This window comes from Alosa alosa, chromosome 11 (genome assembly GCF_017589495.1).
Source record: "Alosa alosa isolate M-15738 ecotype Scorff River chromosome 11, AALO_Geno_1.1, whole genome shotgun sequence".
NCBI lineage: Eukaryota > Metazoa > Chordata > Actinopteri > Clupeiformes > Clupeidae > Alosa > Alosa alosa.
Genome location: NC_063199.1, coordinates 14878636 through 14902425, shown reverse-complemented (window position 1 = coordinate 14902425; position 23790 = coordinate 14878636). Strand labels below are relative to the sequence as shown.

The 23790-nt window shown below is 41.6% G+C and overlaps 2 protein-coding genes across 3 annotated transcripts; both read left to right on the top strand.

Moving 5' to 3' along the window:
• The first annotated feature begins 9 nt into the window (after window positions 1-9).
• rxfp3.3a3 (relaxin family peptide receptor 3.3a3) lies at window positions 10-1453 on the top strand. Its single transcript, XM_048256281.1, has one exon. It carries the CDS (start codon window positions 120-122, stop codon window positions 1173-1175), a length of 1056 nt encoding a protein of 351 aa, XP_048112238.1. The 5' UTR covers window positions 10-119; the 3' UTR covers window positions 1176-1453.
• A 1939-nt stretch (window positions 1454-3392) lies between these two features.
• On the top strand, window positions 3393-23437 carry morf4l1 (mortality factor 4 like 1). 2 transcript variants are annotated; one of them, XM_048256284.1, is made up of 12 exons: window positions 3393-3545; window positions 4477-4523; window positions 4879-4946; window positions 5909-5998; window positions 7483-7563; window positions 7837-7862; window positions 11651-11739; window positions 13389-13490; window positions 15856-15944; window positions 16358-16530; window positions 20361-20445; window positions 22933-23437. In XM_048256284.1, exons 1-12 carry the CDS (start codon window positions 3506-3508, stop codon window positions 23015-23017), a joined length of 975 nt encoding a protein of 324 aa, XP_048112241.1. In that variant the 5' UTR covers window positions 3393-3505; the 3' UTR covers window positions 23018-23437. The 2 variants fall into 2 exon arrangements, with proteins under 2 accessions (XP_048112241.1, XP_048112240.1); XM_048256283.1 differs by lacking the exons at window positions 3393-3545; window positions 4477-4523 and having other exon boundaries at window positions 4895-4946; window positions 5909-5994.
• The last annotated feature ends 353 nt before the right edge of the window (window positions 23438-23790 follow it).

Here is a 23790-nt window from a genome sequence, read left to right as displayed (position 1 = left end):
GTCCGGGGAAGATGCGGGCCTCCACAGATTGGAAGAATTATTGGATATAGATCAAGAAACTTCACTCTGGCCGACAAAGGTCATCTTCTCACTGCGCTCAGCTGTCTGAACTCTGAAGCATGGATCGTTTAACAGATTTCTTGAGGGATTTTGCAATGATGAACAGCACACTGAACATGACACTCGGGTACGAGGACAGGTATGGAAGTGCAGAAGACATCGATGTGACTGCTGATAGAAGCCCTGTGTTAAGAATTATGATATCCATAGTCTATTCCGTCGTGTGCGCAGTGGGGTTAGTGGGTAACCTGCTGGTCTTCTTTTTGATGAAACTTAAACAAGGGAGAAAGACATCCACTATTAACTATTTTATATTTAACTTGGCTATAACAGACTTTCAGTTTGTTTTGACTTTGCCCTTCTGGGCGGTGGACACAGCGATGGATTTTAGCTGGCCATTTGGAGACGCCATGTGTAAGATTATTTTGTCTGTGACAGTATTGAATATGTACGCCAGTGTCTTCTTTCTCACGGCTATGAGCATAACACGATATTGGTCAGTGGCATCATCCACTAAAAGCCACTCTTGTAAACCCCTCTGCTCGGTTAAATGGGTGTGCGCTTTTCTGTGGACAGTCGCCACTCTGGCCACCGCGCCGACATCAATCTTCTCCACAGTGACGAACGTGGCCGGGGAGAAACTATGCCTGTTGAGGTTTCCTGCTGGACAGTACTGGCTAGCAATGTATCACCTCCAGAAAATCCTAATCGCCTTTGTTTTGCCCATGTTAATACTGTCAATAAGCTATTTACTACTCGTGAGGTTTGTGAAAAAGCGGAGCATGAATAACAACGCATCGATGAGGAAATTGCATTTAACCAAATCTGTCACTATTGTCGTTATGGCTTTCTTTCTGTGCTGGATGCCAAACCATGCCATTACGCTATGGGGAGTACTGGTCAAACTAAATGTTGTCTACTGGGATGAAGCGTACTACGTTGTGCATACCTACATTTTTCCTGCAACCGTTTGTCTTGCGCACACAAACAGCTGCTTAAATCCCTTTATCTACTGCCTGACTAGGAGGGAGTTCAGGCAGAAGCTGAAACACCTCATGCTCACTTTAACTTCTGGCTCCGACAAGAGCTGTCTACATATAGCACGCGGCAGGTAGACCAGTCGGGAGGAAAAATACTGTGCCGTAGGTCTACCATAACAAGGCTATTGGCCATCCTATACAAGTGTAATTACATGTAAGAATAAGACAATTGACGCAATAACAGTACATATTAGGCCTATATCTTGTACTCTGGGATTGACAATTGTTTGCAGACCCTGTTTGAGACCCTTTGACATTCCAATAGGAACATCACTGAAACAAGCACCAAGATTACTGAAGATTTAGAGCACTGTCTCGCCTGCCGAAGTATAATGAATGTTGCCAAACTGTTATAAAGCTTGAATAAATTATTAAATTAAAGCCATCCTCTGGCTGTCTGTGTTTGTGTGCTTGTGCATTTGCATGTGCGCGTGTAAGCGCGACCAAGTGTTTGATTGCGGTTTAAGCACACTGCTCCAGAGCCTTTATCAGTGTAAATATCCATCAAGACATGATTTTGTAGTCTATTTAATCACATGAATATACACCATAATATGAACCTTGGTATCTATGATGTTCCATAAGCCTTGGGAAACGCATTGATAAACCTCATCTGCATTGGTTTAAGGGCTCACCAGTTGTGGAAAATGTCTCCTTACATGACATAAAATATAATACATATGAAAATAATATTAATAAAAAAGTAGGAAATAACAAAGCAATTGAAATAATAGCATAATAATGATGATTAAAGAAGTGAAATGTGAGAATTGGAAACAATAGCCTAGGCCTAGTCGAAAAGAAAGCATGGCGTGGTCAGCTGAGTCTCAACAAGGGAGAAAATCAACCGAGACCCCTAATTCCTGACCCAAACACTCGACCTGCCTGGAGGCACAACCAGCTCCAGTGTGATTGTTTTGATGATATCATGAGACACTTTCCCTCACTCTCTCTCAGTAAGATTATAATGGCCTATCACTGCCAATGTAGCCTGCTAACAGACCTTCTGAAATCTCAGTTGAGATTGAGAGTATGACTTACAGGGCCATATAACCGAAAACGAAATTAACCGCTCTATGCCATCAGATAAAGCCCGCTCGCTGGATAAATATGATTTTGGGGGCAGCCGTGGCCTACTGGTTAGCCGGGCAACCCCGACCAGTAACGCGGCCGAAGTGCCCTGCCCTCACTGCTCCCCGAGCGCCGCTGTTGTTGCAGGCAGCTCACTGCGCCAGGGTTAGTGTGTGTGCTTCACCTCACTGTGTGTTCACTGTGTGCTGAGTGTGTTTCACTAATTCACGGATTGGGATAATGCAGAGACCAAATTTCCCTCACGGGATCAAAAGAGTATACTTATACTGATTTATACTGATTGGTGCCTGGGTTTTTGGAACGTTGGAAATGGGTGTCAATGGCCTTCTTGCCAGACTGACCTGCAGAGCAAATTCAAATGTGCAAACAGGTTTGTCTGGGTTCTCCCAGGCTACTGCTCATGCCCTGTCCCTACACATCTTTTACCCTGGGTAATTTTAAGGCAGATAGGCATAATAGTCTAATTTTATTATTATTATGCAGTCTAAATGTGTAGTTATGCATTCATGTTAGTAGATTCTAATCCGTTCTGTTCGATATTCGACTATTTAGACACATCCGACGCAACAGCATGCTAGGCCTATGCCCCAAACAATAATCTAAATTAATTAGGCCTAATAATAATATAGTGTGTAGCATTAACATAGTGTGTAACATTAACATCTGGAATGGTCTACAGAAATGAAATGATATAAAATCAAATCAAAGAGAGTAAATGGTCAAACTAGTCTAATCATGTCGTGATACTGGTAGGCTATCCACAATCTAGTAGTCTGCAATTTATTAAAAGGCAAAAAAAAAAAAAAAAATCAAATCAAATCAAAGAGAGTAAATGGTCAAACTAGTCTGATCATGTCATGATACTGGTAGGCTATCCACAATCTAGTAGTCTGCAATTTATTAAAAGACAAAAAAATCCTTTGCACTTAATAACTGGATACAGCAAATTGAAAACCAGGATTCACAAAAGCATTGAAACTTCAAGGTGCACTATAGCCACTACCTGTGTTGCATTTAAACCCCTCTTACATAGACTATTTTAGTTTATTCAAATGTATTTCTTTTCTATAAAAATGGTGGGGCAATCTTCATTCATCTGATGTGTACCCACAATAAACCTGAAGTTAATTTGACAGGTTAGTATATTCAAAGGCCGTCATTGGTTTAAGGGTAATTTCAGTCACGTGACCCAGGCGCGATGAAAATGCGTCACCAGAGAGACGGAGAGCGGCGCTTTCACTGTGTCTGAAAGAAATCCGAGCTGGCGATGCCTGGATTTGATTTTCCAGATATTTTGATTGCTTAATCTGTGAATGGCGCCTAAACAGGACCCTAAACCTAAATTTCAAGAAGGTAAGGAGCCGCTTGACTCCCCGGTTTAGCTCAAACCCGCGTCTGCCATTGTTCATTGCTGTGGTGGGCGCTGCCGCCTGTACAATGGCGCGCTACGTAAACAGCATCAGCTAGTCAGCTAATGTTATGCGAAATGTTTGTCCACCTGAACCTAACATTGCTGCACTATTGTATCTGGACTTACATAAACGGTATATATACACACACAGTACATTTCTGCATGTTATCTGGCTCGAGCTGACCAAATAAAGTAAGCGTGATATAGCTGCTGTTATGGTTGAATTGCCAAAGATGATTATTTGTGTGCCTTGCTAGCTGGTTGGCTAAGTTTAGCTTGTTAGCAAGGTTTTAAGGTTAAGCACTCTGCCTATTTTGATAGCTGAAAGGCATGCAATGGTATCAGTCAATTTTAAATGCTTGTTTTTCTGTAATCATGATCAATTTTTACCTTTTATTTTTATTAACGTGTAGCGTAGACATTCAATCCCGCATCGTGCAGTGTTTTCGTTTGTCGTGTAGCATTACTCTATCGACAGAAGCCTTTGATCGGCACGCAATGCAACACATCAGCTAAAAGTAAGAATGGCAGAGAACCTGGAAGGATGCCTAATCACATGTCAATCACATTCCTAGTTAACATCACATTTTGGAGTCAACTTTGCATCCCTCAACGGGGATTTCATGAAGGGCCACTGGAAAGTCACAATGACAGCCAATGGCAGATCAGGATTTGAAACGAGATGGAAATTATAACATTAGCCGTTTCGACAGTCCATCAAAGCCATCAGAATATTTTTTGCAGGCATTGTTCTATGTAGAATACTGTACAACTTTTATAGAACATGAAATGCACCAGTATTAATGGGTCTGATGACAAAACATATTTTTGATCTTTCGTGTGTGTCTATGTTTTTTGTCTATCCTGCTTTAGGTGAACGAGTACTGTGTTTTCATGGGCCATTGCTATACGAAGCTAAGGTACAAGTCTGTCAATGTGTGCTTGGTCAAGTTAGACTAGTTGTAGACTTTCTCACCATAGAAGTGGATGCAGTTTCTTTATTGGACCTTGATAACACATATGTATTATTTATAAGCCTTTTTAATGTTGTTAAAACTTTGAAACACTTAACTGATTCATGCACTCAAAGATAATCATATCAAATGTTGAGAAAATGTCGCCTATGGTTACTTGTAGAATCTGCTGTTATTATAGGCTAATGAGTGAGACATTACTGCACATCTCATGTCATTGCTATTCAAAGAGTCACAGATTCATTAGATATTACTTCAATAACAAGAACATCTGTTTTGATTTTGATTCTTGTCTTTGCAGTGTGTTAAAATCAATATCAAGGACAAACAAGTGAAATACTTCATTCATTACAGTGGCTGGAATAAAAAGTAAGTTACTACTTACTTTTGAGTTTTACACACACACACACACACACACACACACACAGTCCCTCTAGCATGTCGTCCCAAGCCTTAGGTTAATGGGAAGTGCATTATTACTCTATTGGCCAGGACATGCGATGAACAGGACCGACGTATCCATGTCCTGATTGGCTGGACAGTCTCATGATTTGACTGGATATTTGTGACCGACATCAGCATTTCCTTTGGTTTCTATTGACTAACATCTTTCTTTAGTACCAGGGCAAGTAGCAGGACCGGAGCACCGGACCAGAGGCAAACTCTGTCTTGTTTGACTCTAAAGAAGACGCATGGGTATCGAAACGTTAGTCGTTTTGCACTAATAAAAATTCACTGAAAGCTTTGTGTGCTCCGGTCCTGCTCCTTGGTCCTAGATAGACCTTGGGTCTCCTCATTGACTTCTGCGTCCTGTTCCGTGAGCACCAACCAGGTTGAAGCGCAAGTGACCCCCTGCTACCTTTCTCTAGTAGTTAAGGCTATTACGAACACTATTCATGAGAGCTGCTGACCATACCTCAACAATGTATATATGGATTCCAGTGTTTCCCACAGAATTTATTTGTATTTGTGGTGGTAGGTTTGCAGAATTAACTTGAATGCAACAGTTTTTAACAAATTAGTGCAGCGTGGTTATGATTCTAACCAGATTTAAGCACAATTTAGTACAACCAGGAAACTCATTGTGTGGTGGTAAATGTTGATATCGTGGTGGACCGCCACAAATAAGTTAATGTATGGGAAACACTGGGATTCAGTAAGATTTCTGTTTACACAAATATACAAGATGAAAATTATGGACATTGACTTGTAGGAGTTTCAAGTTTTGAAAGGCTGCAATCATTTTACATAGTGCATGTACTGGTTACACACCTCAGTGATTGTGTGTGTGTGGTTTTCTGAGTGTAAATGAATATTTGCTACTTCCCCAGCTGGGACGAATGGGTTCCTGAAAGCCGTGTGCTTAAATATGTGGACAGCAACCTGCAGAAACAGAAAGAGCTCAGAAGGCAAATCAGTGAGTTCCTTTCTTGCACTCTTCTTTTTTTTTTACTGCTTCTCTCTCTCTCTCTCTCTCTCTCTCTCTCTCTCTCTCTCTCTCTCTCTCTCTCTCTCTCTCTCTCTCTCTCTCTCTCTCTCTCTCTCCCACTTTACACACTTTCCCTCCCACTGTCATCTCATCTGCCCTTGCCTTCTCTGTTGTTCTAAAACTTCAAAAGCTGTTTTTATTAATCCAGAGGACACCAAATTCCTGACCATTTACCACGGTTTGTAATTGATTTTGTAAACTGTCTGCCACCCTGCAGCTGATACCTGGATGAAGCCTAATTCATTTTTTAAACACTAGTGCAGTGCCCGTTCAAACATGCTATTCCTGTACAAAACACGTAGCCCAATTGGGGGGGGCTAAGCATTCAATAATGATTATTATATTATAATACATTAACCTATAATACATGTGCAGTGAGCAAAATTTAGGCATGGTTGCATGTGACATTTTACAGATCAAAATGACATAAGCCTAACAGATATTTTGAGTTAAAGCTATATGTTTTTATTGTTAAGCCTATAGAATAACTTCAACTTCAATCTTTGGTAGCATAAGTGACATGTAGTTCTGTCTGCCACTCGTAGTCTGTAACTGTGTGGCCTTCTGAAACATCCTTAAATTCGGGACCATTAGTTTATCACTCATTTCAGTTAGGGACCATGCAGTCGGAATTGTCGTTTGTTTATTCAAAGTCCAAAGTAACCAGGGCTATTCGAAGTGTTAGTTTATTGCACATCATTTTTGTCGTTTTGAATAGCCACTGCATACCTGTGTTTGGTAGTCTTTATTGTTGAGGTCAGACATGATAATCATCCAAACATCTTGCATCTTGACCCGTGCGATCAAAATTCCGCTTACCCTCTCTGTCTCTGGTCCTGCGCTGTGCAGTGTGAGAGGGGGAGTGGCTACAGTAGAGCGGTGAAAGCCAAAAGATGTTCCTGCAATTTATATAGAGTGCCCCATCCATTTTATCACACTGCTGGTCTACAAACTGCTTTAGTAAATAACCAAATATCATATCTGCAACATTATGATTTTAAACTATCTGATCATCTTTCCTTCTTTGCCAGCCGTGGCCTACTGGTTAGGGCTTCGGGCTTGTAACCGAAGGGTTGCTGGTTTGATCCCCGACCAGTAGGAAAAATGTGGGCGGGGGAAGTGGTTGAGCACTGCTCTCCCATGTCCACATCCACGGCTGAAGTGCCCTTGAGCAAGGCACCTAACCCCTCACTGCTCCCTGAGCGCCGCTGTAGCAGGCTCATTGCGTCGGGATTAGTGTGTGCTTCACCTCACTGTGTGTTCACTGTGTGCTGAGTGTGTTTCACTGATTAACGGATTGGGATAAATGCAGAGACCAAATTTCCCTCACGGGATCAAAAGAGTATATATACTTATACTTTATGATCTGCAACATTATGATTTTAAACTATCTGATCCTCTTTCCCTCTCTGGCAGAGACCATTATGTTGAGGGAAGGATGAGGGGGGTGGCACCGAGCAAGAAGATCGCTGCTGTGCAGCAGAAAAACGTTGATGTGTGAGTACACAAAGTTCAAAAGTCAAGCATGTCCCTGTGGAAACGGCTTTTGTTTGCCCATATATCAAAAGTTCAAAGGTCAATTGTGTTCCAATGTTCCTTGTTTGCCATTTTCACAGTTTAATTTGTTCGAATAGATATTTCTTTTTATCATTATTGTTGCCACAGATGTCATTTTTATGAATGGACTGTGTAATGATTTGAAGGTTAAAATAACACTTTGCTTTTCTCCCTCACCTCCACTCTGTCTTCTGCTTGTTCCTGCCCGGCTAGGAAAACAAAAAAGAACAAACAAAAGAGTAAGTAGCGCATCTCTATGGGCCAGGCACACACAGACACACACACACAGACACACACAGGGATGTTGCACACAAGCACAAAGACTGACAAACGCTCAGAGAGGGAGCGAGAGATGTCGTATGCAAAGACACACTCTTACAGAGAGAAGGAGAGAGATGTCATACATGCACACACACACACACACAGGGCACATAACACCCCAGTGACCCACCCTCTCCGACACAGTCAATATTTATTTTTAATCATGCAAGCCCATCACTGAGTCCATAATCTGATTTGTAGCCTAAGAGCTTTGGGGCAGTTTGGATGTGAATTGGACACACTCCCTCCAACACGGCCCAGTGTGTTTGCCTGTGATGATAAACACTGCATGTCTCTAAACGCATTACAAACACACACACCCATAAATGCATATGTGAATGTGTGTGTGTGTGTGTGTGTGTGTGTATATGTGTGTGTGTGTGGGGGGGGGGGGCCCATGGTCTGCTGCCATGGCAACGGCGATGTGATTGGGTTTCTGCACATGAGAGAAATTGAATTAAAACGGCGGCGACATAGAAGAGCGTCACAGGAGTCTCTCACCGCCCCCTCAGCCGATAGGAACGCGGGCAGTTTTGTCCTCATACACACCCTGTCTTGCCACCATGCCAGGAAAAAGTCCCAGGCAACTGGACAACACCTGACCAGATACCATCTCCCTCTCTCTCTCTCTGCCTGTTTTATTGTAAGGCATTTATTTTATAGATGTATCATAGGCGAGTTCTAGGAGTTTTACAGTTCCCATGGCCTAACTGTTAAATTGAATGTAGTATCACAAGAAAGATGTTAAAAGTGAGATGAAGACTACAATACCGCACGTATCTGTCTCACGTGACACTGAAGCAGGGCGGCCAATCACAAAAAAACAATCTTCCTTGGCTATGGAATGGTGCAGGGGTCAGGCTTTGATCGCTCATGGTCAGGGTCTGGCGCTCTCCTGCTCTAAGTGGATTGGTGGCGTGTGCGGTTTGTGTTCCATTCCAAGGTCACGTGATGTGGTGGAGGGTATAGAGGTCTGCAGATGTCCCAAGGAGGGGTGTTGAGATGGTGGTGGTGGTGATGATGATGGTGATGGACGGAGAGGGTCATGATTATTATGGTCAAAGTCCTTACAGCAATAATGATCATTTGGATGAAAGTGTCAATTCATACAGAATCCAGGAAAATGGTTACTGCACCGTTTGTCCAGCTAATATTTATGTCCCAAAACTAAGACCTGTAAATATTTTTGTTACATTCCAACGTTTTCATAAATCATTTTTCATCTTTGATTTTGTATCATTTACTTGTCTTGAAGGCCATGTTTGGGCATTCATATTTTTAAAATTATTATTCCTAGCCTGACCAACCTTTGTAGGATGGAAGACAGACATGTTCTCAGTATGACTGGACCATTAGAAGTTTGCACTGCATGCCCATTAGTTTTATACAAGGCCATAGATTTGGAACAAAGTGCAAAATTGGTGACATTGATTATTGAATCAACCCTGCTGGAGATAAATGCATGAATTTTTCTAAGTCATGTTTTGACATCAGCCCTCTGAGTTTGACAATATTTTTGAGGTGGTAAAAAGCTGATTTAGTTATCGCTTTCATGTGGCTGTTGAAATTTAGATCACTGTCAATTAAAACACCAAGATAACAGTATCCTTTGCCTTCAACCCTTTTGTGTCAAGGAGAGTGGCAACCCTAAGTCTTTCCTCATTTTTACCAAATATAATTATTTCAGTTTTTTCTTTGTTCAGCTGAAAATTTTGAGACATCCAGGTGTTGATTTGTTCTATACACTGACACATATTCAAGAGGACCATAGTTGTTTGGTGATAAGAGCTAAGTAAATGTGTGTGTCATCTGCATAGCTATGATATGAAATCAAATTATTTTGAATGATTTGTGGGAGCATATCGAGGTTGAATAATAGTGGCCCCAAGATCGACCCCTGGGGAACACCACAGGTCAAGGACGTTGGTGTTGAGGTACAGTTTCCGATGGCAACAAAGAAGCTCCTTTCTTGTAGATATGATTTTAGCCAGCTGATAACTATGCCTGTAAATCCAACCCAGTGTTCTAGTCTGTGTAGTAAAATATTGTGATCAACAGTGTCAAATGCTGCACTAAGGTCCAGTAGCACTAGGACTGATGTTTTACCTGAATCTGTGTTGAGGCGTATGTCATTGGAAACTTTAATGAGAGCTGTTTCAGTGCTGTGATTTGCTGGAAAACCAGACTGAAAGTAATCAAAATACCCATTTGATGTTAGGAAGGTGGTTAATTGATTAAAGACTACTTTTTCAATAATTTTGCCAATAAAAGGTAGATTGGATATGGGCCTGTAATTGTTTAGCATGGAGGCATCCAGGTTATTCTTCTTGAGAAGTGGCTTTACAATGGCTGTTTTCAGTGACGTAGGAAAAGTGCCAGACAGCAGTGATACATTTACAATTTGAAGGACATCCACCGCTATGAGGTGAAAAACAGTTTTGAAGAAATTGGTAGGCAGAGTGTCTAAGACACATGTGGAAGGGCTGAGATTCTGTACCGTTTTTTCAAGTGTTTAAGAGTCTATCAAGCTGAACTCTGACATCAAGTTTAGTTTCCCTGTTTGTTGCTGGAAGTTCAGGTTGTTGAATTTTTAATTGAGCAGATGTGTTGAGTCTGATTTTGTCAATTTTACCTTTAAAAAAAAAAGATGAACTCATTGCATTTATTAGTTGAGAGAAGTTCAGGCGCTAATTGTGAGGGGGGATTTGTTAAAGGAGAATTCCGGTGTGATATTGACCTAAAGTGTATTGAAACATGATACCGAAAGTGTGAACGTGATGTCTCATAGCCCATCTCGGGCTTGTCCCCTGCACTCCAAAATCTGGCTAGTTAGCCAAGCTACCAACAGTTTTTTCAATAGTGGTGCTTGCATCGGGCTAGCCATGCAAATAAATCACTGTTTTACACCCATTTACGAGGCTCAATGTATCTCCACACTTCATTGGTAGACTTCGAGGGCCCTGACATTTAAAACGAGACATTGAGAACTTTGAAAAAGCACTGGTAGTTTACTTTACAAGACGATTTGTACAGACAGTATCTTCCGCGAGTTTAAGCGTTTGCAGCCATCTTGAATTTAGTCAATAATAAGTTTAATTTGTGTAAGAATGAACAGGTATGATAAGGGATCAGATTCCAAAAGTAATTCAGTGGAAATGCATGGATTCCAGTTGCTGCTACTGGAAGAAACTGGAATCCATGCATTTCCACTGAATTATTTTTGGAATCTGATGCCCTTCAGGGGATCCTGTGGAGTTTGAGTGGGTGGTGGGATGAAGGGGTGGGGATGGTGATGGGAGATTAGGGGGGTTTGTGTGGCCTGGGGAGTTTGATTGGGTGGGGACGTGATTGGGTGTGGGTGGTGATGGGAAATCAAGGAGGTTGGGGTTGAAAATTGATCCAGAGTCTCCATCTGCCTGCTGAGGTTCTGGGAAGTTTGTTGCAGATGCTCCGCTTTCAGCATGTATTCCAGTAGTCTATTCCATGTTGTTGTGTCTTTGTGGTGACAAGGAGACGACGGAGGGGGGAGGGGTATTGGTACTGGTGTTACAACATGACCCTTCCTTTCTGATATCCTCTCAGCAGCTTCTGATATCTGCAAAGATGATGAGAATGATTTTGCTCACAGAGTTAATGAGGAAGATGATTGCAATGATGATGATGTAAATATTGTGTGTGTGTGTGTGTGTGTTTTTTTTCAATGCAGCACCAGGGGCTGGTGAAGGGACCAGCAGTGGGGAAATGCCCCACCCACCACGCAAGAAGAGGGCCCGCGTGGACCCAACAGTGGAGAGCGTATGTACACAATTGTGTACACACACACACACACACACACACACACACACACACACACACACACACATACTGGTATTCACTCACACTCAGGCTCAAGACACTTACACATACACATGTACACAGACATACAACTACAAATATTCATATACACAAACATTCATAAACAAGGACTCCCATACATACATAGACATGTAGATACTCCCAGCCTCACATATACATAGATATATGTAGATACTCCCACACATAGACATAGACATATGTAGATACTCCCACACGTAGACATAGATATATGTAGATACTCCCACACACTCAGACATGGTCACGGTCTGTGCCCCTCTCAACACATTTTTCAACTGCCCTGTAATGTGCCCAGTCCCAGTACTTGCGGCAGCTCTTCAGCCTGCTGTAGAGTGGTAGAGCCGAGTGTGATTATGTTCATTATGAAAAACACACTGGCGCCCTGTCTTTGCCCATTCTTCTCAAACAAACCCACAAGCGACAGCTTACCTTAGTAACAGGCTCCGTTCCTCCATCTGTGCTTCCATTGGGTGCGGTTGTCATGCTCTGGTGGATGTAGTCTCTGGCCAGGTGGTCCAATCCTACCCAATCGTCTGTTGGCAGCACATCTGGACAGGATCCAGAAATGGCAGATGGAAATGTATTGAAAGCATATTAAAAAGTCCACAAACAATGCCATTCTCATTAAATGCAATTATGGAAGTTTTGCTTTGTGTACTTTCCACATGGCATCATTATGTGATGTAATGCACCCAAATATTTGAATGACTGCCATATAGTCATTAAAAAGTAGAGGTACTTTTCATGTGAAACCAAGGAAGTAAATAACCCAGGGAGTGAAATTGAACCACAGTGTATGAAGATGGTAGAATTATATTAGCGATGCAGTTAGGGAGTTGTCTTAGCCTTAGCCTTAGCAATGCGGTTAGGGAGTTGTCCTAGCCTTAGCAATGCGGTTAGGGAGTTGTCCTAGCCTTAGTCCGATGCGGTTATGGAGTTGTGCTAGCCTTAGCGATGCAGTTATGGAGTTGTCTTAGCCTTAGTCCAATGTGGTTATGGAGTTGTCCTAGCCTTAGCAATGCGGTTAGGGAGTTGTCCTAGCCTTAGCAATGCGGTTAGGGAGTTGTCTTAGCCTTAGCAATGCGGTTAGGGAGTTGTCCTAGCCTTAGCAATGCGGTTAGGGAATTGTCCTAGCCTTAGCGATGCGGTAATGGAGGAGTTGTCTTAGTCTTAGCAATGCGGTTAGGGAGTTGTTCTAGCCTTAGCCCAATGCGGTTAGGGAGTTGTCCTAGCCTTAGCCCAATGCGGTTAGGGAGTTGTCCTAGCCTTAGCGATGCTGTCAGGGAGTTGTCCTAGCCTTAGTTCAAACAACAAACACAGCAAATTATACATAAATTACAGACTTTGCTGAGATACAGAGCCCTGTCTGGTGTGAGAGGGTGTATGTGTGGCCATGCATCTTTCATGCACCATTATCTGTGTGTGTGTGTGTGTGTGTGTTTTTTGGAGGAGTCCTTCAGTAACCTGTGTGTGTTTTGGAAACCTTCAGTAACCTATGTGTCTGTGTGAGTGAGTGTGGATCTGTGCATGTGTGTTGAGGAGGTGGCCCTCAGTAACCCGTGTGTGTTTAGGAGGAGACCTTCATAAACCGTGTGGAAGTGAAGGTGAAAATCCCTGAGGAGCTGAAGCCATGGCTGGTTGATGACTGGGATCTCATCACGCGCCAGAAGCAGGTGAGCACAGCCAGGAGTCAAAGGTCAAGAGTCATGCAATCAGCTGCGTCAATATAAGACCGTGAGCATGACACTTCACACTTTATTTGTGTAGTCAGAGGCCATGCAGGCGAGAAGGTAATGGTACATTTAATTTTCTCCAAAGTGCTCTACAGGTTTATGCCTCACAGCTTACCCATCACACACTAATGACTTACAACCAAACAAGGCAGCCATCAGAACATCAGGAGCAGACTGGTTCAATGTGTTCAGTGTGTTGTTCAAGCACAAAGCACCCGGCTTTAACCTGCAGCCCTCCGGCAACCACTTCTCCATCCGCTTTAATGACTAGGAAGCACTATATGCTGACCAGCATCAACAGAGAGTGCTTAGGCTAAGACTAATGCCCACTACATACTCGCCGCACCCGACCGGTAGCGCGACAATGTGACGTCAAAATGACGTAGATCTCTCTGTGCGCCAGGAATTTGGCCGGGTAGCACACAGTAGCGCACCACTCTATTTTTCTCAGCTGATCGCGACAAACTGTAAAACCGGAAGATGGACTAGTTCGAGGGCAAGCGAGAGTTGCAGTGTTTTGTTACAGTCGTGAATTTTTAATAGTTTGCTTTATAAGTTAACAAAGTTACCAGCGAGTTTGCAACACATGGAATTAAGAGGAAAGAATAGAAACGATTTATTTTCAAACAAAGGATATCTACTAAGACCTGAAAAAAATCTCTTTCCACATTAGGAAATTACACAAACTCAGCCAGCTGCTAGCTAGCTAGCCAGCTAACTAAATGTTTTATTAAAATTATTATTAAAATTTCCCTCGGGATGACTAAAGTATCTATCTATATATATCCATTTATCCATCTATCTATCTGCCTGCACACACCTTGGAAACTAGATGATGATGATGGTAGTAAATTATATCAATCACATGTAAATAGCAGAAACCAAAGTCTGAAGTACCATCACAGAGGCTAGCTAGAGGCTAGTGTTTCTTACTGCAGCTTCTTCTACTGTGTAACGTAGTTAGCTTTAGCCTTTTCACAACAGCGACACCTCTGTTCAGGAGAAGACTGCAAGTAGTGTCGCGACCGCCACGCGCGAGTATAAATAGGTATGGCGCTCCTGTGACGTCACATTGTCGCGCTACCGGTCGGGAGTAACGAGTATGTTGAGCGCTTTAGTGCTCAGGCTAAGACTAAGTGCTCAGACTAAGATAGCGTAAACGCTGCTCTGAGCTGGTGTTGGGGCTTTGGTGGAGGCCTGGGTTTGGCAATATGCCCACGGATCAATGCGCTGTACATATCCAACCCTGACCCCGTTAATAGTATAACCTACTATTTGTATGAAATCATGTCATATTACCTTGTCGGTCAACATGGCTCTTCGGAAATTATCTTGTTGGTTCCGGTTCGTAAACAAATCCACTAGTACTGTGACCAGGGGGAAGGGTGCAGGCCATGAGTGGTATTAACGATCGCCCCCCCTTTAAACACAATAAGGCTTTTATCTACTGCAGTATATTTAATGGTATTTTATCTACTGTAGTATATTTATTAGTATTGGTTGAAATGGTGTAATTACAGTTGGGCTATCACACAATCTACTTTGCTTCACAGTATTTGTAGATTTAAGTGATTGTTATTTTGTGTCATACAATGTGTTATTTTGTGTCATACAGTGTTTGTTTTGTTTCCAAGTCATTTCCCTGTGACTGTGTGACTGGCAGTGTCTTGTTTGTGTATTTGTTTACCATCTATGCATTTCCCAAACTACTCCATTGCACACTATACATTGAATTACTGGCTATACCTTAGACAAGGGTTAAAGAGATGACAGGGCAGAGGATTTTGATAGATTGCTTATGTTTAAGAGGAGTTTGATAGATTGCTTATGTTTAATTGCATTTGAATTGTGTTGCAGTCTGGTCTTTGTCTGTTTTCCCTGTCTAAGGGAGTTATATCTGTGCAGCATCCTAATGGGTGCATGTCCAACGTCCTGTTCCCACACATCACTGTGTGCCTCACTCTCCGGCTGAATGAGGATTTTGAAAGAAATGCTGTCAAACAATGATGTGTTGTTTGTTTGTTTGTTTGTTTGTTTATTTATTTGTAGTTTTGCTGTTTGTTTGTTCCTTCCTACACCATTATAATTGCCAACTGGGTCGATAGTCAGCAGATAGTGCCCAGACGTAACCGCTGCTCTGAGCTGGTGTTGGGGCTTTGGTGGAGGACCTGGGTCTGGCGCTAAGCCCACGGATCAATACGCTGTTCATGTCCAACCCTGACCTCTTAAGTGGATCAACTAAGGAAGCTACCAGGGGGAAAACCAGTAACCCCAATCAATCTCTCTCTCCCCTCCTCCCCTGAAGCTGTTCCACCTTCCTGCGAAGAAGAATGTCGATGCTGTCTTGGAAGACTATGCAAATTACAAGAAATCAAGAGGAAACTCTGATAACAGGTAGGCTAGTTGCTGGATGGATGGATGGCAGAAAAAAAATGGAAATTGGGAACATCTCGTGTCGTTTGTCAGTCAGTCTCCATACTGTGTGGTGGAAATGGTGTAGGGTTTTATTACAAGGGCACTGAGGCAATTAAGCTCCCTGCCAAATTCAAGAAGCAACTCCGTTTCCCAATTAATTTGGCAATTAATCAGTCCATCTGTTTTTGGTGTGTGTGAACTGACTAACCGCCAGTTAGAATACATGAACACTTTAAATGTTGTAATCTCTGGTCCATGTAATTTGAATTGCTTATGCAGAATTATTTTTGCTCTGCTCTAGTCTATATCTTTCCGATAGTTCCATGCGTGTGTGGTTTTGTATGAAGGGAGGTGTCTAACCAGTAGTTTGTGTCTTCCTGTCTTCTCCCCAGAGAATATGCTGTGAATGAGGTTGTCGCCGGCATCCGCGAGTATTTCAACGTCATGCTGGGCACCCAGCTCCTTTATAAGTTTGAGCGGCCACAGTACGCTGACATTCTGACCAACCACCCGGATACACCCATGTCCCAGATCTATGGAGCCCCTCACCTGCTCCGACTCTTTGGTAGGAGACATCCCATAATACCATTTAGTGCTGCCACTAACGACTAATTTTCTAACGACTAATCTTTCGACTAATTTTTCGATTAGTCGACTAATCTAAATGACTAATTTTTTTTTTTAAATCAAGTGTTTGTTATTTCGTTGTGTCCATTTTATTTTGAACTCAACTGAAGGGGAAACCTAAAATATAGATCACTCTACTTTTGTTAGAAGCTTATTAATAAGTGAACTGTTCAAAAACATTATGTGTAAAAAAAAAAAAAAAAATCACCCATTTAAATCTAATGTCAGACCTTTGATATACTTTATTTGTATGCCAGTGTTGCAATGGACATAGACAATGTTCAATGTTTGTCAAACTTCTTTGACCTGAGGGCTGATCATGGCACCTACATGAACCCACCCCCCATCAAATTATCATATATCATATTATCACATCACAATTATCATTGTTATGCTATATTGTTATACATGCACTTCAAAGCAGCCAATGTTTAAAGTGCAAAAGTTTGTGAAAACAGAGGACTGCTTTACCAATGTAACATATAATTACAATAGTTTCATTGCTTTTGCATGGTTACATGATAAATACTTCTCAAAACAACAGCAATTATATGGGTGCCATTGTTTTGGGATGTTTCCCTCATGCAAGCATCATACACTGGTAGGCAAATGGAAAGAATATTGACATGATATTTAATTATGCCACAATAGCTCTTGGCCATGTTATTCAAATTTGACTATACAATACAATGCTAGATAGTGTATTAGTCTGTGCTCTGTTTTTATGGAAGTTGCATAAATCCACATTGTTCTATTAAATGTTGTTTCATAATTAAATAGCCTTCCAATAGGTGAATCGGAGCTTTGCTACCAACGCTATCGAAAGTGGTTTCAGTTTCGCCACAAGAGACGCATGCATTGAATGAACGCCATACCACAATTGAATTGTATGCCTCTACTGTATGTTTGATGACACTGATTGCAGAAACGCTTTTTTTTTTTTTTCTGTCGGTCCGCGGTTCCTTGATCAATTACGCAGCAAATTATCAGACGAAGCCCGGGAATAATTTCACTCCACCAGCAGTGTCCACGCTATGTCCGGTGCTTGTCTGCGGCCCAAAGTTTGAGAAACGATGGTCTAGCCAACTTTGAAAGGCTTACAGGAGTTGAGGACTTTGCAAATGTCAGCATGTTCAAAACAAGTAGGCTACAGGCACTTTGTGCGCCTTACCACATAGGATACCTCAGTTTATCTGTTGGCTTGAACGCAAAAAAAATATCCTATGCATCTTGACTTATTGAACATGGGAAATAACGCCGCACCTTGATTGTTGGTATCACGGGCAGCGATATTCATTTTAACGCTTTTTTTTTTTTTTGTATGAATGAATAAATGACACGCCGCTGCGCTGTCAACGTGAGCCACTCTCTTCACTTAATTTATTGCAATTTCCACAATACTATATTAGCCAGAGTGTGGACTAGCTGCATTAGCTTAAGGTCCCCGCTTAACTGCCTAATAATGATTCGCGCTGAAAGCAGGCAGGCACACAGCTTTGCTACATGCGTTTCCACTTGCAACCTTAGCAGGGTTTAAAACATGACTGCCAAAGTCTAAGTAGCCTGTTTAACGTCCAAAGACATTCGTCCTTTTCAAGAGTTAATAACATTACAGTGAGCCATTTGAGACGGGAGACCAAAAATAAATAGGTGGTCAATAGTAAAACGACTCTTCGACTAAAAAAATTGCCGTCGACTAATTTTCATGGTCGATTAAGTCGACTAAGTCGACTAATCGCGGCAGCACTACTCAGAACTGGACATTGCCAACACAGCTAATGATGCTTAACCAATGCATGGTTGGGCTTTGCTGTATAGAGGTAGGCTGGCAGGGCAGTGCCTAGCTGCCAACTATTTCAAATGGAAAGTAGCTAAAGGCAGCTCTAAATGTCGCTAGATGACATCACGCACTAAATTGCATATCAATTAAGTCACCAGGTCGTGACACCCCCAAAAAAAAAAAAAAAAAAAACGGTGATGGCCCTTTAATTCCACTTTACACCTGTTTGCATTTCTCCTAGGCCTACTGAAATAGGCAACTTTAAGAGTCTAATTTAAATATATTTAATTTAACATACTTGTAGGCTATATTAGGGTAATTGATACACTTTACACTTCTGTACATCTTGTCATACACCAGAATGAGCATTAAGTGGCTGAAAATACAGCTTGAAGTCTGATTATAACTTCACCATAGGCTACACACAATTTAACCTTACAACAATGGCTATATTTTGGATTTATTTAGTTAATGTCACTCGGACAGATCGACAGAATTTTTTTTCCCTCAGCCGACAGTCTGTCCTGCATTGACAACATTGAGGCGACATAGCCTAAACGAATGCTTTAGGTTTTTCTAACTTGTATGCTCGATTTTGAACTATCTGCTTGTGAATGAAGTTGTAGCCTACTTTCCTTTGTTGAACGGTTTCCCTGTCATCATGTCATTGCTCTCGTCTCATTGACTGGTTATAATCTCACCCGAAGTTGCTGCACTTTCCAATAACGTTGTCGGAGCCGTTAGATCTATAGAACATCTACCTCCATGGATAACATGGGCTGATACTACATAGGTTTCTGGAACATTGCTTTCTGGAACAATTGACAGAAGCATTCGCCTGTAACAGCCAATCAAAATTTACGGCGAAGCTGCCAAACAGTAAGTGAGCTCATATCTCAGCAACGCTTTCATGTATCAAAACCAAACTTAGTACATGTATCTCAGACCCCATCCGGAGGATGCTCAAGAAATTTGGTGACCTTTGACCTCTAGGGGGCTCCGTAATTGACAACTGCATTTTGGCCAGTAGTTGCTAATGTGCATTATTCTGCAATGGAAGTCAATGACAGCCCATAGAACCGTCTGGTAAAAAGTTATACAATTTGGCACACTGGGGACAGTCCAATAATTAATTTCACCAAATTTCATGCCGGCACCTGAAGCGCTCTAGCGCCACCAACAGGCCAAAGTTGGACGTGTGTTCACGGACGTAACCTTAGACCCGTAGACCCGAATGTCAAAATGAGGTATGATTGGAATCCTTGGGCCAAGCCGAGTTCAACACCCTATGACGTCAATTTTTGACCTCCTATGTTTAAATCACAGCAAGTGTGATCATATCTCAGTCAATCTTTTATTTTTGATGTTAAACTGATGACCGCAAGTTCCATCCAGTTAATTCTAATGCGTGCGTGCAAGGGTGGGGCGGGGTGGGATGGGCAGGGTCGGTTGCGGCGGTGGGCTGGCTGGGGGAGTGGGCGCCGACACTCAGCCCTGGTTCAGCCCCACAAAATCGGTTATGTTTTGATGTACTTGAACCTCAGCCAATCTTGGGTTGTTTGGCATGGAACTTGCTGTGACTGCTTAATGCTACATGTCTGATGGAGCAGCATTGAGTTGCATGGCAAATCTGGCCTGCTGAACTGTCTGCTTGGCCCCCTCATTGCTGCTTGCAGCTATATTTTCATTATGTGTTACACATGACATGTGCCAACTAAATTTACTTTCGCTCCCACAAGGAAAGGGGGAAAAAAAACACTCTTGTATCTCAATCTTTTGATTATTTTCTTTGTTTGTTTTGGTCATTTCTCTCAAATAAGCTCATCATGTTACTTCTGGTCCAGTATTAAAATACAACAAGAGTGGGAATTCAATCTTATATCAAATGTACTAGTCTGTGTTTCTCCCAGTTAGTTTTAAGGTGTTGATCCATTTTTTGTTTTTGTATATGTTTGTTTGATGTGTATGTTTGTGCGTTTTCCTTCCAGTGAGGATTGGTGCCATGTTGGCCTACACACCTCTAGATGAGAAGAGTTTGGCGCTGCTGCTAAGCTACCTGCAGGACTTCCTCAAGTGAGTACCTGGACAAGGATGCACAATTTTTCTGACCTCACACTGTCACTGCGTTAACAGAGAGATTCTTTCCCCAGCACCCTTAACTTAGAGGGAATTAAAGAGGGAAGAGCACTTGGATCACCTTTATATGGCTCTGTGTGTACTACACAAGGGGGTTCTTCAAAATGCTGCAGAAAGTTCCATTGAATTGAATGGAATGGAATGGGTGGGCTATCCCAATATTCCAATGTCTGATATGTCTTGATTTTCAGAAAAACGGTTTCTTATTATAATGAAACTTCATTGTAACTTGAAGACACAAGATACCACGGAACAGGAACAGGAAGAAAATCACCAGAAGAGATATCGTCCCATCATTGTCCACCTGTCATTTAAAAAAAAAAAAAGAAATCCCAACTATACCTTATCCTTTACAAAATATGGGTTTGGAGTTAGAATTATGTGGGGAACAAGCAACAATTTTTTCGAGTCAATAAGTAGTCTGATTGTAAGAATTTGTAAGTATAACACTGAACGTGGGAGTTCTTGAGGCTAGTTTTGAGCTTTACCTCTTCAAAGCAGAGGTGCCCTGAACTTTCCCAGTTGTTCAGAGATATATGAAAGTGGGTTTGCATTTAAATCCTCAAAAGATCTTTTAAGGCCACAGGCTCTGTAAGGATATGTGAGAGAATGTTAATTATAATTGTTTGGTACCTCTCCCTCTAAACTTCCCTTGTTGCTCAGTAAAATTAAACTGGGTTTTAATTTTAAAGGTTTTTAAGGCCACTGGCCTAGTAAGGCATCTTGAGATCATGTTAACTGATAATGGCACTTTCATGAATAAAATAAATTGGACTGAAGAGGTTTTATTAGCTGATAGTGCTGCGTGAGTCTCGTCCTCCTAAGGACTTGTCTTGGGCTTGCAGAATCAATTTTTTTTCTCTATTAGACATCACATGTTTGAGTATTCTGGTAAGGTTTTGCATACTTGCTCTTACTTAAATAGCTTGCTTAAAATTCCCCTTAACTGAAGGATTTCTTGGGTCCACAGAGAGGACTGAGCGAACCCAACCTTGTAATCTGAGTAGGTTACCTGAATTATAATGAGACACATTCCTGAGACATTGGAACACATCCAACAGTTGCCAAGGCTCGTGGCTATTATCATAGTATATTTTTAATAGTAAATGTGATGAAGGATACTCAATAGACCAAAAAAAAAAAAACAATTAGGCTCCTTAATCTTATCATTATCTCAAAAATTCAAAACACAAGTGTGTTTTTGTTGAATGTTTCAAAGTATTCAAATAAGATTGGACAATTATGTGTCACAACTATGATCAACGCAACACAGTCTACCCATTTCTGAGGATGTTATTTCATCATTTTAGATAACTTTATTATGTGAAGTAAGTTCTGAAGCTAGTATCAACAGAAAACATAAAATTGCTGTTACATAAACGTATTTTGTCTTATTTGAGGATAAATGTTGTGGTTAAACATAGTTACTTACACACAGACTCTCTGTGGTGTTACAATATATCAGAGTAGTACTGTCCATGTTTTTTCAGCCGAGCTTATCAGTTATTTTATTTTTTTAATTCTCAGGAAATATTTAATTTAATAATATTCAACTAATTATTTTATATTTGCAGTTTGCGATTGGAAATTGGGCAAAGGGACCTCATACTAGTGGACTGCACTGGAACTGACACTGTGTGACAATTTCTAAGATCATACACATACATATACACATGCTTAATTACTTAATGTAATTAAAAGCTGCAAACAGACAGCCTGGTGTTGCCATTTTCTTTCCATTGTTGACACTATCCAAATTCAGTCAAACATGTTTTATATCATCTTTACCAGTCAATTCTATAGTCAATATTGTTACGTTTATGGTATCAATAGTAAACAGCTCAATCATTATGTTTGTACTCAGAACTCCCATAATTCCCAATTGTACCAGACTATGTTTGACCTACTCAATCGTGTTCTTATTGAATGTGATTGAAAAAAATGTAAGTCTGTTGTCAATTTAAATTGGGGAAAGGTGGTGGTGGGGGGAAGCAGGGTTGGTTGGCTCAGGTAGCTGCTGTGAGGAGTGACAAGTCATTGCAGTATTTAATTGCCCCCGGTGTGAAGATGCCTCACTGTGGCAGATACTCCATGGATGGTGAGGAGAAGTGGTGTGGTGTGGAGAATGGGGGACACGGCTCTCTCTCCTACCCAGCCCTGTTCCAGACATCCACTGATTCTCTACATAATGCGCTTTGTATTAAATACCCACCCTAGTTATTGCTGTATGGTGCAGTATGTAGCGAACAAGTGGATCTTCCGAACACAAGGCCTCTCTCTTTCTCTCTCGGTGGGTGTGTGTGTGACGATGTTGGCGAACAAGTGGATCTTCTGAACACAAGGCCTCTCTTTCTCTCTTAGTGTGTGTGACGATGTTGGTCTCTGTGTGTGTGTGTGTGACGATGTTGGCTTTTTCCTCCTCAGGTATCTGGTGAAGAACTCCGCGTCACTCTTCAGCGCCAGCGACTACGAGGTCGCGCCACCAGAGTATCACCGGAAGGCCGTGTGAGGACCTCTGAGGAGACCATGCAGGCAGAAGCCTGGCATCTCATATCATCTCTGTTTTTGCCCTTTTTAAAAAGGAAAGACAAGGACCCAACATGTCTTTTTTTTTTTCAAAAGAAGATGCCAGAATCCTTTTGATGAAGATAATGCAACTACAGTTCCACCACTGGTAGCTGTAGGTAGTTTGAGATTTTCAGAATCAGGAATCAGACTTGGCGGAGATCACCTTTTTCTTTTTCTTTTGTGGGTTTGAGCTGTCATCACCCCCCCCCCCCCCCTTCTCAAAACAATGTTGGAACTGCAGAACAAAAACATTTGATGAGGCCACATTAAAACAATTGTGTTTTACTCCAACATGCCACAAAACAATGTCTGTCTTTGATTTAGTGTTCTTTTATAATAATAAAAAATCTTGTTTTCTTTTCTCCTTGTGGTTCTTTTCAAATGCATCTTAAATACATAATGTATACTTCTATTAACTTTGCAGAAGCTACATAAAGTATTTGCATACCCCTTAATAAATGTATGTAGCATCTGTGGCCTACTGGTTTGGGACTTGTAACCGAAGGGTGGCCGGCTCGATCCCCGACTGGTAGGAAAAATGTAGGTGGCGGGAGTGATTGAACAGCACTCTCCCACATCTGTGAATTAGTGAAACACACTCAGCACACAGTGAGGTGTGCTGAGTGCACATTCGCCTTATATGCAGTATGTTCTCACACTTAATATTGGTGTACAATAATCTCGATTGTCTTTTTAGCCACCAGCATCTTTCTT